A 15093-nucleotide genomic window follows, 5' to 3' on the forward strand; every position below is an offset into this window, starting at 1 on the left:
TTCACTGCAAGGCTTAGCTTTATTTTATTTCCTTTGCTAGTTGGGTTGCCGGAGGGCTCACTTAAAAGGAGGAGGCTCCTATATCCACCTCAAACACCATGGAGGGAGAGCATGTCATGTGGGCGAGGACTGGGCCTCCATGGAGCCTCCCTCCTCGGCCTCCACTCAGACCTGTGCAAGACCTACACTCCTCAGCCCCATTCTCCTCTTCTCTGACCAGCTCTGTAGCACACGTGGGCCATGATGTGTTCACAGATGCTGAAGGTGAGCTGTGTTGAGCACAGTGGAAATAAGAACACTTTGGTTCCATCAGATGGTTTCTTCTCCTCTCTTTTTTATTTTGTGGGAGAAGTACCAGCCAGAGGTTGTCTCGAGCACCTGAGCCCCCTGCTCTGTTCAAGCAGAGAGTTTCTTATTCAGGAGGACAGTTAAAGGTCATTTTTCACCTGCATATTTACAAAGAAGTTACTTTAAAGCTGCCCTGTTAGCACATGTGCCAGGCTGTATCCAGGTCACCAGCTTCCAGACCTGCATTCCCTATCAAGTATCCAGTTTTAGGACAGTCACTCTGTCTGATGCAATTTTAGACTAACCAGAATAGCAAACAGAGAATCACAGAATGGTTTGCGTTGGAAGGGACTCTGGAGATCATTTAGTTACAACATGTAACAGATATGGAATATTTACTATTGCTACCATCCTTTCCCAAAACAATATATGCAATTTTCCGAAACCCAAACCTGAACTCACCCTAACATCCAGAAAATTCCAGTTTCTGTCTCAGAAATAAGTGACCTCTCCAAAACATACAACCAGCCCAGATTTAGAGGCATCTTTACAGCCAGTTAATGTTTTCCTCTAAACTGTGATGAGAGCAGAGGGAGCCTGGGTCTGGAACCCAGCTCAGGCTCAGCCTTACTGTTAGAGGAAGCCCAGTGGAGATGTTCTACTGATCCACACAGCCCCGAGGGCTTGCAGACCCTCTGCAGATACAGCCCATCCTTTGCTCTGTGTGTCCTCTCATTGCCCAGAACGGGAGGCAACGAGTGCAGTTCCAAGGCAGACTCCTCTGAGCCTTTGCACACAGCTAGGGGAGCAGAATCGGGGCAGGTACGAGCACGGAGGCCTAAGAAATATCCAGAACAAAGGTGCAGCGATCACACATGCTCACAAGCTACTTCCGTAGCTGAAAGGGAGGGTTTCATTGCGAGCACTGCCAGGCAGGGCTCGGGCAGTCCCTCAGCACGAGCTGAGCCACTCACAGCGCATGGGAGGGCAGAGATGCTAAAGACAGGCTTTACAAAGCCAGCCCCTCCTGGGGCCGTCTACCAGCCGCGGGCAGGGGGTCCCCAAAACCCCCTCCCCAGTACAGCCTGAGCATCGCGAGCAGCTGCAGGTGAGGGGCGAGCTCAGTGCTGGGCTCCTGCCTGCAGGGGCTGGGGGGCTGCTCCAACCACAGCATCCCTGTTCCCCAGGTCACACTCCAGAGCAAACACCCCAGCAGATCAGGCAGGAAAGCACCAGGTGCCTCACCTCACACAGGTACAGATACTGGGCTCCAGTGGAAGCTATGTGTGTAACAACCACTGAGAGTGAGCAGCACAAACAGATTTACTGCAGAGAAGCTTCTACTTAAATGATATTCACAGTATTCCCAATAGTACTTGCTGCTTTATATAATTTCCTATGCCTCCTGCGTGCACTAAATGTTAATTTTACTACAAAAGTGGATGATACCGTCTCTTGGAAGCCTCTCTGAAAAAGAACACCTACACAGCAGGGGTTTATATAAAACCACCGCAGAGTTTAACTTCATGTAATGCTTTCTGGGAAGTTTAGTCTAACCTCCTGCACAGAGTGAAACCGAGGAACGAGATGATAAGATCTGTACTAGTTATACAAAACACCACGTCCCTCACAGTACAGCACATGCCCTGACACTACAGGAGATTTGGGGAGCACAATTTGTAATGCAAGTTGAGCGAGGGCTCTGCTGTAAGAGAAAGGAGATTTTAACTTCAGCACCTCTCCAGCGGGATAGCGATCGGGGAGGAGGCACGGCTCCCACTCACACATCACACCCGCACATCTCTACGTAAGCATAAATCACAAATCTGATAGACAAATATGTAGGGATAGCGCATTCTGGACACCCAAATAACAGACAGATCAGAGGGGCCCTCCACTAACATTAATTACAATATGGTAATTTTGGGGCAAGCCTATGAAGCAGATGATGCCAAATCCTTCCGAGCGTAACACATCGGGCTCAGCCTTGTGACCACGTCTCCCTCCAATGGATGTCTCCGGCAATTAGCACATCCCACTCCTTCCAGCTCAATAAATACAGCTCTAACTCAGCAGCCAGGATTTGCAACTGGAATGCTGACAGGTCCTGCATCCCACTCCCAATGACAGCTACATGATCTGGCAGGGCAGTCCAGGGGCGTGTGGCAGTCCAGGGTTTCAGTTCCTGTGCAGATAAACAACCTTCAGTTTTGGACATGCAGAGGCATCTATGTTTTCCCAACACATCAGCTCCACCTTCCATTAACTTCAAAAATGAGCCACTCAATGAAGATCCAGAGTATTCCAAGCATACCGCCGTAGGAAGTGGTGTGGCCAAGCTCCGGGATTTGGCATGAGGACCCCAACTCTGCCCATCACTTGGCCAAGTCTCTTGGTGAATTTGGGAGAATTTCAAACAAATCACAGGGTGGTTCATGATTCTGAGTGGGTCTGGACAGATGAAACCCGTGGACATAGGGAAAACAGCTGCCATCAATCATCAGTCCAGAACTGCATCGGCTTGTTTATGTTCCCTCTTGGAGCAAAAGCCTCACCCCAGACCTATATGGCAACATGAAGGAAGTTTAAACTTTTAATTTGAATTAATACTGCCCCCAAAAAGGAACAGACAGCAACAGTACTCAGGGATATGTGGGCAGGAGACAGGCTCCTCCATTCCCAGTCTCCTGTGCTGGGCACTCATGGCCTGCGGCCGTGACATCAATGGGGGTGTGAGTGCTGGCCTCCATTAGAGATTATGAGAAGACCATTAAATTAAGTTGGTTTCTTTCTAAATCTAGGCAGGAATTAAGCTGGGGGGTTGAGAGATTAAAGGCCAGTGAGATTATGATTTGCTGCTTCCAAAAAGGAGGATTTCCTTAAGCTGGGAGTTGCCTCTTTTTCCCTTCTCTTCACAGTGAGTGTGACAGAGCCCCCTTCTCCATCCTTTGCCAGAATCTCCATAATCTTGTACGTTTATGGAATGGCTTCCTGGGAAGCTTTAAAAAGTTCCAAATGCCTAAAATTCCTTATCCAAACTGCAAAATGGGAGGAATATCTGTAAAGACTTGGACTCAGGGATTGGATTTTTGTGGTTAAAAATTACCTTTCCCGTCACCCCAGTTCCTTGCCTGTCCACTCCATCCCTCAAATGGAAAGCTTCCTCACTGTACGTGAACTTGGAACTTTTTCCAATAACTTCCTCCTTCTAAACTGCCTAAGAAAAGGCTGAGTTGAGAGCCAGCAAAGCAGTGAAATGGGAGAGAAGGTGGATGTGGGAGAGAGCAGAGTAAGACCCCTTAAGCAAGCTGGGAGTAGCAAGGTTGGGAGTGCTGGCAAAGAGAATAAGTTAATTTTCTAAGCCCACTTCTGTTTGGGGAACACAAGGCACTGCCAGAGGTTGAGTTTGCCACATGGCTTAACCTGCATGACCACCTGGCCAAGAGCTCAAAGACCACGGGGACAGACCTGAACATTTCCCTGTCACTGCTCTAAGTATTCCATGAAAAAGAAAAACAAGGATTTCACCAAAAGATGGGAAGCATCACATTGATCTCCACAGCTTGACCCTTGAAAGACACACCATTTAGAGACACATGGAGCTCAGGCAAGTTGTCATAGGTGAACCCTTTCCCATTCTTCACCAGTTCGAATTTTATCTCAGAAAACAAGAAGTGATACACAACAGAATTATGTCCCCAGTGTAGAGATTGATTTATTTATAACAGTTTCATTTCATACTAACAGCCAGACACCAACCAAGTCAGGGGGGTTGTGATGTACTAGTGCACCAGCCCCATAACAACCCTCTATAAAAGTAACCACGTGCCAGATGAACAGGTCTTTGAATGTAAGGCAGTAGTGACACAGAATCATCACAGAATCCCAGAATGGTTTGTCTTAGAAAGGAGCTTAAAGCTCATCTTGGTCCATGGGCAAGGACACTTTCCACTAGACCAGGTTGCTCCAAGGCCATCCAGTCTGGCTTTGGACACTTCCCGGGATGGGGCAATGTCAGATACTAACCAAGGCTGGTTACAGTCACATCTGAAGACCTCAGTTAATCCTGGTTCCTCCTCCAAACAGAGCCAGCACCTGAGCAGATGTTGCTCTTCCTTCAGGTGAAGAACTAAAGCACTTGCGTGGTGCAGGGAGGGGGGAGATAGAACCAAAGCCTTGTCACTGTTGTCTTATGAGGTGCCCAGGTGCTTCTTCCAGAGCACCCTGGCCAGTTGTCACCTGCATTCTAGGACAGTTCACTGTGTCCCTGCCAACATCCTGCCCTCACCTGCAGGGCTGCACCAGCTTGGGCTGTGCTACATGTCCCAATGGAATCAGTGCTCAGAGCTCTTGTAACACTATTTAAAACATGTTGAAACAGCCCTGAGAGTCTGTCTGGGGGGAAGGGGGGGGTGTCCATTGTGCTTCTCTGGATTGCAGTGAGAACAACACATATTCTATTTTTAAGTTTATTTGAACTTAAAGCATTAAGACAGACTAAAATCTCCTGCCCCTGGCAATCGTGTTGCAAGTGCTTTCTCTTCTCCTTGCATCTGCTCCATACCCCAGACTGTAGTCTAGAAGCATCCTCAGATTCCCAGTGTTGAAAAAGAAAAGAAAAACCCCTCAAATCCAACAGAAATCTGATGTGGTAACACCAATTACCCTGGTCACAGAGAAAGACTTGAGGGGCTGAGAAAGTTCAGTTTAAAAGGACCTATCCAATTCAGATGCTCATTTCAGCCTTACGTAAGATGTCCTCGTCTGCAATAAAAAAATCCCACTGGCATAAAAGAACACACAGAACTTTACTCCTTAATTTTACTTCTCAGGCTTCTGGGCTCGCAGCTGACCCTGGAAACAAAGCAGAGAAGGCAAAGCCCAAACCGCAGAAAAATCCAAGCCAAATCCCTTTCTTGGGGGAATATAAGTGCTCCCTCCAGGCACTGACAGGAGCTCCAGTGCTCCTGCTCTCACTTCTGACATTAAATAGCAGAATCTTCATATCAACACATGGCAGGACAAAGTGGTAAATGGGAAAAAAAAATTGTCACCCTCTAGAAACTACAACAAACCCCTACTAAATCCAGGGTCAGTGTCCCCAGAGGGGGTCCCTGCGAAATTCAGCTGCACAGGCACAGAGAAACTCTTCGTCATGAATATCAAAGGGTGCATTTCAGCTTTGCCACAACACAGGAAGGTCCTTTGAAATCCAAGGCACCACAATTCCTATGCAGTAAAAAAGGTAATCTAACAGAGTATTTCCCTCTGCCCAAGCTGGTGGAGGTCTGGCAATAGTAGTGCGAGGTGCTGGGCAGAAGAGGAACAGTGTGATCCATGATGCACACACCAAACAGTAACGTTAGGAACCAGAGAGAAACCAGAGGAAGAGGAGAAGTTTTGGTTTTGCTTTGTGCCTTTATTGCCTGGCCCTGCAGAAGATATGGGTTAAGGAGCAGCTCTCCTGCAACAGGATGCTCCCCCTGAACAGGTCACCATCATCTCTGCTTGTGGGCAAGGCTGAGTCAGGCCCTGCCCAGGGCACCAGGAAAAGACAAAGGCTCTTGGATTTCCAAGTCCTGATGCTTGTTATTCAACACTTCACTGCTGCCCTGCGACCCGAGCTCACTCTGGGGGAATCTGGAATCCCCCACCATGTACATATCAGGCAGGCTGAGCCAGGCACAGCCCCTGACTCAGTGAGAGCCGTGGCACAGGAGCAGGAGCCACAGCCCTGCTTGGAATACGGGAATGAGGATGAAAAGAGCCCTCCCCACATCCCTCCTGTGACACTTGGCTCCAGCTTCCCTGGGTTTCTCCTCATCAAGACACTGAGTAAAGAAAAAACTATCTCATTAAGAAGTTGACCCAGGGGTCTCATGTTCTTCACACAGATTAACCCAGAGAATTAGATTTGCTTCATAGAAATAATTTTCTCCCCCTCTCTCTGCCTCCCAAAAAAAGAAGAGGGAAGAGCCTATTGAATCTGGCACTCTTTTAATGAAGGAAACGATGCAAGCCAAGCTAATGAAGTAGGAATTCCAGATGGATAGCAGTAGGTGTATGAATAGTACACGGAACGCTCGTTTTTATCAGCAATATAAGCATTAAAAAGGAAAAAGAAGTTTTTAGCTTTTTTCTTTCATTTTTTTTCCTTTCTCCAAATGAGGCCAGTAGGGTTTCATTCCCTGTCCCACCCTGGCCCAGCAGGATTGCTCACAGTGAGAGGGAGCAGAGGCTGCTGCCTTCCAGGAACAGGAAGCTCTGCCCTCCCCACTGCTCCTGACACTGTGTGAGTGCAGAGAGCCAAGGGGACCCCGGCTGTGTGAGATCACACAAACAAACTCCTCTGCTGTGGGACACAGCCACACACAGTGACCACAGGAAGGAGCCTGGGGTGGAACTGGCTTCTCCCAGAAGCACAAACTGCACTTCTGCATCATTCATCAGCAAGGACAACAAGTAAATCCAGTGGGATAGAGCTGAGGTTTGCTGTGCGCCCCAAAACACGGCACTGCAGGAGTTTTGGGAGCTTCGGCTTCGGCTGTGGCCTGGAAACAACTATGGCACAGAAGGTGTGGTGCCATTTACTGCAAGCCCAACATTATCTTGGGTTACCTCCAAGTAATTCTGCAGCATGGGGAGACAGAGGTTGGGATCCCCACAGAACAGGCACTTCTGTACACTGACACAGGAATTTGGGTTCAGGGGGAGTGACCAGAACTCCGGACAAGGAACTCTCTACTTCTCACCCATCCCCTCCTACCAGACTAAGTTGGAGATTTCACAGCCTGAAATTGGCTCCCAGATATGACACTCTGAGATACGACACTCCAGCCATTCCCTAACAAACCTCATCTCTCCCCTCCCTGCCCACATTACATAATAAGCATCTTTATTTATTCTTTTTTTCGTAAGTCATCTTTTCATAACAATAGAAACTACTGAAGACCGAGATAACTTGATGAATTTTTCCTATTATCTAAGAGCTTAGTCACTCAGGGAATTAGTCATGTTCAAAATAACAGCCAGGCTCAAAGAGATTCAGAGCAACCATTCTGGAGCAGAAGCAGCTAATGTCATAAATACATTAAGATGTCAGCTTGAAGCATTTCAGAGATTTTTCAAGAAGTGTTTAAAAAAAGAAAAACCGTTTGACTAGATATAAAGGAAATCAGGTTCTCAGCAGTTAGAACTGTGGTTTACAAAGCCCGTGGTGCTCAAACACTGAAAGCCTGAGCAGGAAGGACAGATGGACATGGTGACCACGTGGTGCATGTAGTTTCCCAGCGAGCACAGCCTGCTCGATGTTCCACATGGCACCCTCCCAGCACTGCTCTCACAGGGTTTTCCAGACATCCCTGATGCATCATGAAGACATGTCTCAGGAGACAGAGAAGTTATTGGCATGTCCAATATCCAGCAGGTAGGAACAGGGGTACAGAGCCACGGGACCAGAGCCAGGTCTCCCCCTAGCCACACGTGGGACTGACACAAGGGCAATCCTCAGCATATTTCAGGGGTTTATCCAAATATTTTTGTTTACCACAATGTCAACTCTTTCTTAACCAGGCCATTTATCATATACTCTTATAGTAGCACTAGTCAGAGGCTATAACTGAAAGATTAAAGGAGCCCCAAACTGTGAGTGAAATGAAAAACTGAACAGGTACTTTATGAGTAAGAAAAATCCCACAAAAACATGCATTTGGTAGGATGGGTTTCAGGCTCTGGGAGCTCCGTGGCACTGCAGCACACACGGAATTCTCCAGCACCTGCAGAGCTCAGTCAACCCAAGTATCAACCTCCAGCGACAGCAGATTCCAGGGTGAACAGGAACAAACGTCCAATAAGCCGCTGTGCTGTGGAAAAAGCCCTCCCTGCTGAGGTCCCAGGGTGTGGAGCGGTTGGACCTGACAGCATCCTCTGCAGGACACCCAAACTGCTCAGCACGTCACTGGGCTTCCTGGGAGCTTCACTGGAGCTGAGTGCTCCCTGTTCCCTTTGATCTCTGCAGGACTCTGAGAGCTCTGGGCCTCTTCAGTCCCATTTTCCCTAATGCCTGGATACTGCAAGATCCTTCTTCCATCCCATCCCGGCCTGGCTTCTCTCCACCAACTGCATTTGCTTATCCAAACTTTCAAAAATGAAAGTCAAACCAAAACTGCTTTTTTCCTCTTCTCTGTTCCTGACTTCACATTGAGCTTTTCAGGATTACAGACTGCAGAGAGTCTTTGTACTTTCAATATCCTGTGATCTGCAGACTGACAAGTGGAGAAGGATCACTAAGGAAAAATGTAAGCAAGATCCTGGCTGCTGACCTGCCCTGTTCATGGATATCTCCACCACTTGCAGTGTTTGGTCTTTTGATTCACTGAATTCCTTATCACCACACTTTTAAGCTGTGATGATTTACAAGAGCCTACTTTTTGTTTAGGAGAGAAATGGAAAATATCAAGCACAGCTTGATTTTAAGTATTTGAACAACTGGCATAGCAGCCTAGGGAAAAACATGACTGTATATGCCTGAAAAAGAGAAAAGACTGGGACTGTACCTATGGAAGGTAATGGCTGCACTCACTTGGACTGTCACAGGCACAATACTAAGCCCAGAAGGAGACTCTATGTGAGGAAATACCAAAGAAGATTCACACTTGTAATACAGTCAAAGGCCTGGGAAAAAAATGTGCCCTTGGCAGATAAAAAGCTATCCCAGAAAAGGCCTGATTTAATCCAACATTTGATTACCATGCTGGATCAATACTCTCTGAAGAATCCCAAACCAAATAATCATCATCCTCACACGCCAGTCAGAGGTGTAGATTGATCCTCATCACTACCAATGACAATTAGTTTCATCTTTCTGGGTTAGAAACAGATACCAGAGAGTTTAGCAACTTGGTACCAATGAAGCATGTAAAGCATCCCCGTGGGATGCCAGCATAATTGGCAAAAGATTAATTGTTTAAAAAATGGGAAGCAGCATATGCAAAGGAGGAAAAAAACAAGCCCCGACAGCTTAATATTATGGAATAATAGTGAGGTTTAAGGGGCTGATTTAGAAATAAAGAGCCACCTGCCATGAGAACAAAAGCTACTATCACTTGGAAAACATTAGTGACAGGCTTTCTAAAGATGAGTAACTCTGAAGGGAAGCGGGTCTGAGTCTTTAACCCAAGCTGAGAACAGAAAACAGCACTTTGAATAAATCAATGCTGTGCAGAACTTGGCAGAAATCAGTCTAAAATCTGGGTTTTGACCAACATGCCTGAGCAGAACCAAGTCAAGAGATGATGGCCAAAATAAATGTATATTGCTGTTCTTTAGTAGGTGCACAGAAAACAGTATCAGAGTAAAAAAGACAGCTGAAAAACCCTAACAGGGGCTCGGTGTTCATGAAAATTGGTCCAGTGATGCTCTGGGTGAAAGGCTGAGGTTCTCCACGGCATGGAAGGCAGTGAGAACAGGGCAGCCAGCCTTCACTCAGGAGTCAACAGAGCCATTTGATAGTTCTGTAGCACAGTTTAATCAGCAGACTGAGATAATAATATTCCCACTGACTTGCTGAAATGCAGCTCCTTCTGGTTTGGAACAACTCGTTTGTTTAGCAGCACACACCAATATGATCCACATCTGAAGTGCTAAAAATTAAATTAACTTACCAATGGGGGCAGCAGGCAAAATCTGCATTACAGGGAATATCACTATCTGCACTGGCACTTGGCCAGGACATCTGGACTAACATGCCTTGTCTTGCCAGAAGAGCAGAATTTGGAGGGCCCAAGCATCGGCAGGACCTTGGTTCCACAGCACAGCCAAGAGAGCACTCCCAGCATCCCTGGGATTCCAAGGGCAGGAGCCCACTGAACCCGTTGGACCACAGCCACCCATCCCCAGGGAAACAGGCTCCTCACTCACAGGGGACTGCAAAGATCCCTGCTGGATTTATCTTATTAGGGTCAGTTCTACTTTGTTGGTTTGTAATCATTTTTTATTTCTAGATACCTGGGGATATGTGGAATATCTCCAAATACTGCTGAGGCTGTTAAACTGCTGTATCAAATAAAGAAACCACAGTTCTCTCTTTCGTTTTTCCCTTTTGAGACAGGCGATACTGGGAAACTCCCTCTTCAAAATCAATCACTGGAGTTTTACTTTCCCCCAAAATATCACATATCACAGGCTATCCAGCAACCCCTATAATTCCTCTCAAAGAGAAGGCAAAGATTAGACTAATGAGAACAAAATAACAAAGTCTCCCTGGCCGCCGGCAGCAAGGAAGGAAGCTGGGAAGGTGAGAGGGTGAGAAAGTGTCAAGTCTTATGCTGTGTCAATTAAAAAAGCAGTTTGTCCTGCACCACATCCAGCCCCTCCCCACCCGAGCTCAGCAGTCACCTGGGAGGAGAGGAAAAAGGATGCAAGAGCCACGTCCAGCTTGCCAGCACCACTTTTCTGCACCGTACTTATCCCTGACAACGTAAACCGGCAAACGGCGATTTGCGTTGCTTGGACACCGGCGGAGAGCGGCAAAGTGATCCTCGGGCTGCGAGCGGGTCCAGGGGGCACAGGGAAGAAATCCCGCCCCCTCGGGATGCTCAGAGGGTGGGAGGTGGCAGCAAACCCCCCAAACCGCTGCGGGGTGGTAGACAAACCTTAAACAGGACCTAAACAAATGTGGAACCTAATGCAGGCTGCTGTCTACAGCCGCATCACACCGAGCCTTCCAGGAGCACAAAGCACTCCGCCCCAATCTGTGCGAGTATCCGAGAGGGGCCGAAGGGCAGAAGGAGCCGCACAAGGGCGGCACAGAGCTGGTGGCTGGGCACCAGGAGAGCGCGGGCAGTGATCTCTGCGCTGGCTCCAAAAGCCTCCTCACTGCCAGCGGCATCTGCCGGTGCCCCCGCGGAGCCGGAATGCGGAGGCTGAGCCAGGTGACGCCAGAGCCTGCTCGGCCCGAGCCAGCCAGACACCGGGAGCAGCCCGCAGGGATCCCCCGAGGCTCCCCGCAGGAGGGAGAACGCCCAGGGAAGGGCAAAACCCAAAACCACCTGCAAAGCCCAGCCCAGCACAGAGGGAAATTGCCGTTGCAAAGCCAAGCTGTGCAAGGAGGGAGAGATGGGGGGGAGGAGGATCTCAATAACAACCGCATCGCTTCACGGGGAAGTTTCTGAATGAGGCAGAGGGACCCTGCTGAGCTGGGGGAACTTCCCCGCTTCCCCCCCCCCCGGCACACACAGCCCCTACGAGCCGCACTCCGGGCTCAGCGAGGGCATCTGCAAATCGGCAGGATTTTGTCTCACTGAGCAGAGCTGTCAGTGTTTAACCCGCTTTCCTGAAGCCTCTCCACTCCCGAGGAGTGTGACAGCCTGATGCAAGCGCAGGCAGGGACTCTTCAGCTCAGCAGCACATTCGGCTCCCCCCGCACCGCAACTCATCATCCGGCGGAGGGGCAGATCTGACAGGTCCCGGCGGCTGCCGCCAGCCAGCATCCTTGTGCCGGCACTCCTCTCCTCCCAGTCTCTCCCCCAGCTCGCACACCACACAACCCATCTTCGGGAACCGGGAAAACCCTCTGCTTCCCCCATAGTCCCCCCGGTTCACCCTACCGAAACCCCCTCTCCAGCCCTGCCGAGCGCCGCTCCCCCTCCCACGCCCCAATGCGTGCCCACCCTCCTTCCTCTCTTTTAATTTCTTCTTTCGCTCAGCAGTTTGGGAATGCAGAGTCCATAAAATGGCTACAGAGTGATCAATGGTTTCAAGGACAGGGAGTAAAGGAGGAGTCAGGAGATAGGACGGAGGTTCATTTCCCTGTCAAAGTACTGCAATAAGAGGAAAAGAGAAAGACATAGCTACCTGAACTCACCATTCCTGTTCCATCCCTTAGCCACTGCATCTTGCTTCTGATGATGTCCTTATTATCAGGGAGGGGAAGGAAAAAAAATCCCTACTGCCTGGCGAGAGCTGGCAGGAAAAAAAAGAAGCCCCCCACCCCCACCCTAGCCCAGAGCTTTCAGTCAGCCATCCCTCAGCCCGGCAATCCCGTGCCTGTCAGGAGCACGTTACTAGCAGCCTCCTCACTACCTGGGATTGTGCTTATTTATTTCAGTCACGGACCGAGGGATTTGAGGGGAGGGGGATGTCCTTTTTTTTTCCCTTGCCGTGCTTTGAAACTCTGCAGGAGGGGAGGGGAGGAGAGCAGAGGGGAGGGAGGGGGGACCTATACAAACTTGGGGAGGGTCCCCGCAGTCGCCCAGCAGCCCGGGCACCCCCTGCCCTCCTGCCCTGGCCGGTCACCCTCGCCCCCAGCGCTGCAGGACTCCGAAACTGCAGAGCCAGCACATGGCTCCACGCTCAGCAATGGGCTGGGGCTTTTGCTGACGTTCAAAGGGCAGTAGTTTCTCACTCCGCTTTCCACATGCAGGATAAGTCCCCTTCCCACTGAAACCAAAGCCCCCAGCCCAGCCAAGCGCTGCCCCTGCTGCCCGGGGTTATCCTCCTCACAGCACCCGCACCCCACTCCCCCCTCAGGCCTTTAATCCCCTGCTCGCTCCCCTTGTGAGGGAGCTTTATCCCGACTTTCTGGTCACGGCAAGGAAAGTACAGCCCGCTGCAGAGTTGAGAAGAGAATCCACTCGTTAAGCATTCCCCATTGCCACGGCCACCCACCACACCGAGGGAGAGGAGATCGCTCTGTCTGGCGCTGGAGAGGAGAGGCGGCGGCAGCATATGGGATGTGTAGAGCCAACTGGAGACAGGGCTGAATCCTCCCGAGTCCTCCAGCTGGGACACGCATGTTGACATGGTTCTCCCCATTTTTCAGAGAAGACATGGAGATCGCAGGAGTTGGCCAAGGCCATTCACAGAGGCGGCTACGCCATCCCAGGGCTCGCTGCCCACAGGAAGGGGCAGCCCGGAGCAGGGACTGACACACCCCTGAGAACAGGCAAAATGCCCCCCCAACACTCCCCAAATCTCCTCTCTGGCAACCAAGGTCTGCAGCTGGTTTCAGAGCCAGGAGGGCAGGTAGGAATTGTGGAGACAAAGTGGGAAATGGCTGACGTCCTGCTCAGATGGGCACAGACACCCACAGCCAGGATATACATGCACTGGGTACACTGGACATACTGGATCCTCATACAGGATATACTGCAAAACCTCTGGAGAAGCTACAGTCTCCTCAGTTACACTTGCAGAGGATTTAGGGTTGTGTTTGAGTGGGGTTTTATCCATGCACTCAAGGGCAGAAGGGCACTTGGATCTCCTGCTCCTGGCCTCCAGAGGAGTCAACGTTTTTCCTGTAGCTGAAGATTCTGAGTCAGGAAACAACATGCAGCTCCTCATGACTGCCACTTTGTGCTGGTCCTGTGCCACTCAGCAGGATCAGAGCCTAGGTGTCTTCACTTATTTGTTGAACTGGGACAGACCAGGAGAGCAAGCAGGAGCGAAGGGATGCTGCCCAGCATCTCTGCATCTTGTTGCGGCCCCACGTTAACCTGCTCCAGTTACATCAAGCCATATTCCATCACTTTTTCTACAGGCACTGACAGCCATCATTATTGCCAGAGATGGCTGACAAAAGAGTGAGTCAGGAGACAAATGCTTATAGCTGTCCAAACTCTGGAATTCTACCTAAGTTTCCTATGTTAAGTGACAGAAACTCCAGGTAAGTTATTTACATCCATAGGAGGACTCTGGTTGGAAAATCCCACCTCTGGCAACCATTCTGGTGTTGTCAATCAGGGTCTGCTCCTCATCAGGTACAAAACCTATTTGGGATGTCAGACAGATCCAGCACAACCTCACCAACTGATTTAAAAGCTGCAGGGATTGGGGAGAGCCAGGACAGCAGAACTGACAGACAGACGGACATCCTGAATGCATGGGCATTGCTCCTTCAGAAACCTGAACTAAAAAGAGAGCAATGATGAGGTTATCTGTAATTGAAGGTAAATGTTTTTCTACCGGGAAATATTGAATGAGATCTGCATTGTTGTCAGCACACACAGACAATACAAGAATGACCCTCTTAAGCACAAGATCATCTTTAAACCATACACTGCCTCATCCCAGTAACTCCACTCACTCCAGTCCAAGTTACACCCATCCTAACCTGGCAGTGCAAATGGAGTGGGTATTTGTCTGGCACATCCCACCCAACTGTTCCAATTGGTAATGTGGATCTGGAGAAGGAGGAGGACAATTGTTGTGGAAGTTTGTTGCACACGAGAAGAAATTATCCCTGTTTTGCTCCTCCTGTCAGCTGTTAATCAGACCTGTCAATAAGGCTCATATTCCCGTTTCACATTCTATCCCTTGTTTACACTAAACTGATCTGAGAAGCAAAGCAAGAGTTGCCAGGTTAATTCTTGCTCCCTGCAAAGGTAAGGAAAGGCAGGAAAGCCCAGAGATCAGCCAAACCCCTGAATGAGCATCAGCCTGCACACAAATCCCATCCTGCTCAGAGCAGTGGGGCAGCCATTCTCTTTGGCACATGCAACCACAGAGAGAACCCAGCTGCCTCTTCCCTGCCAAGAAAATGCACCTCTGCTGCCTCATTGTCTATGCAAAGCGTTCTGCAGGCAGCCAGCAGGCAGGGGACCAAACCCAGCATCCCTGCCAGAGCAGGGGGAGCAGGGAGGAGCTACCTGTGAGCTTCTGGTTGGTCCTGTGCTGGGCCAGGAGCTGGACTAGGATGATTTTTGTGGGTCCCTTCCAGCTCAGGATATTCTATGCTTCTGCTCTACGATTCTCCACCTTCCCACACTGGAGCAAAGCACCTGCCTTCCAGGAAAGGGCACCACATCT

At 49.6% G+C, this 15093-nt stretch overlaps 1 protein-coding gene across 8 annotated transcripts in view; it reads right to left on the reverse strand.

Annotated features, from left to right (window-relative positions):
• ARHGEF9 (Cdc42 guanine nucleotide exchange factor 9) overlaps positions 1-15093 on the reverse strand; it is a 186388-nt gene that overhangs the window by 119238 nt on the left and 52057 nt on the right. Inside the window, exon 1 of one of the 8 annotated variants that reach the window (XM_027738783.2) lies at positions 12152-12265. The exons of 6 other annotated variants lie outside the window; for them this stretch is intronic. In XM_027738783.2, the coding sequence (XP_027594584.1) occupies positions 12152-12181 (30 nt within the window). In that variant the 5' untranslated portion in view covers positions 12182-12265. Of the gene's footprint in view, positions 1-12141; positions 12266-15093 lie in introns of those variants that run through there. One more of the 8 variants, XM_027738788.2, reaches the window with a different exon arrangement.

This window comes from Pipra filicauda, unplaced genomic scaffold (genome assembly GCF_003945595.2).
Source record: "Pipra filicauda isolate LSUMZ 115617 unplaced genomic scaffold, ASM394559v2 scaffold377_size797966_pilon, whole genome shotgun sequence".
In the NCBI taxonomy this organism is placed as follows: Eukaryota; Metazoa; Chordata; class Aves; order Passeriformes; family Pipridae; genus Pipra; species Pipra filicauda.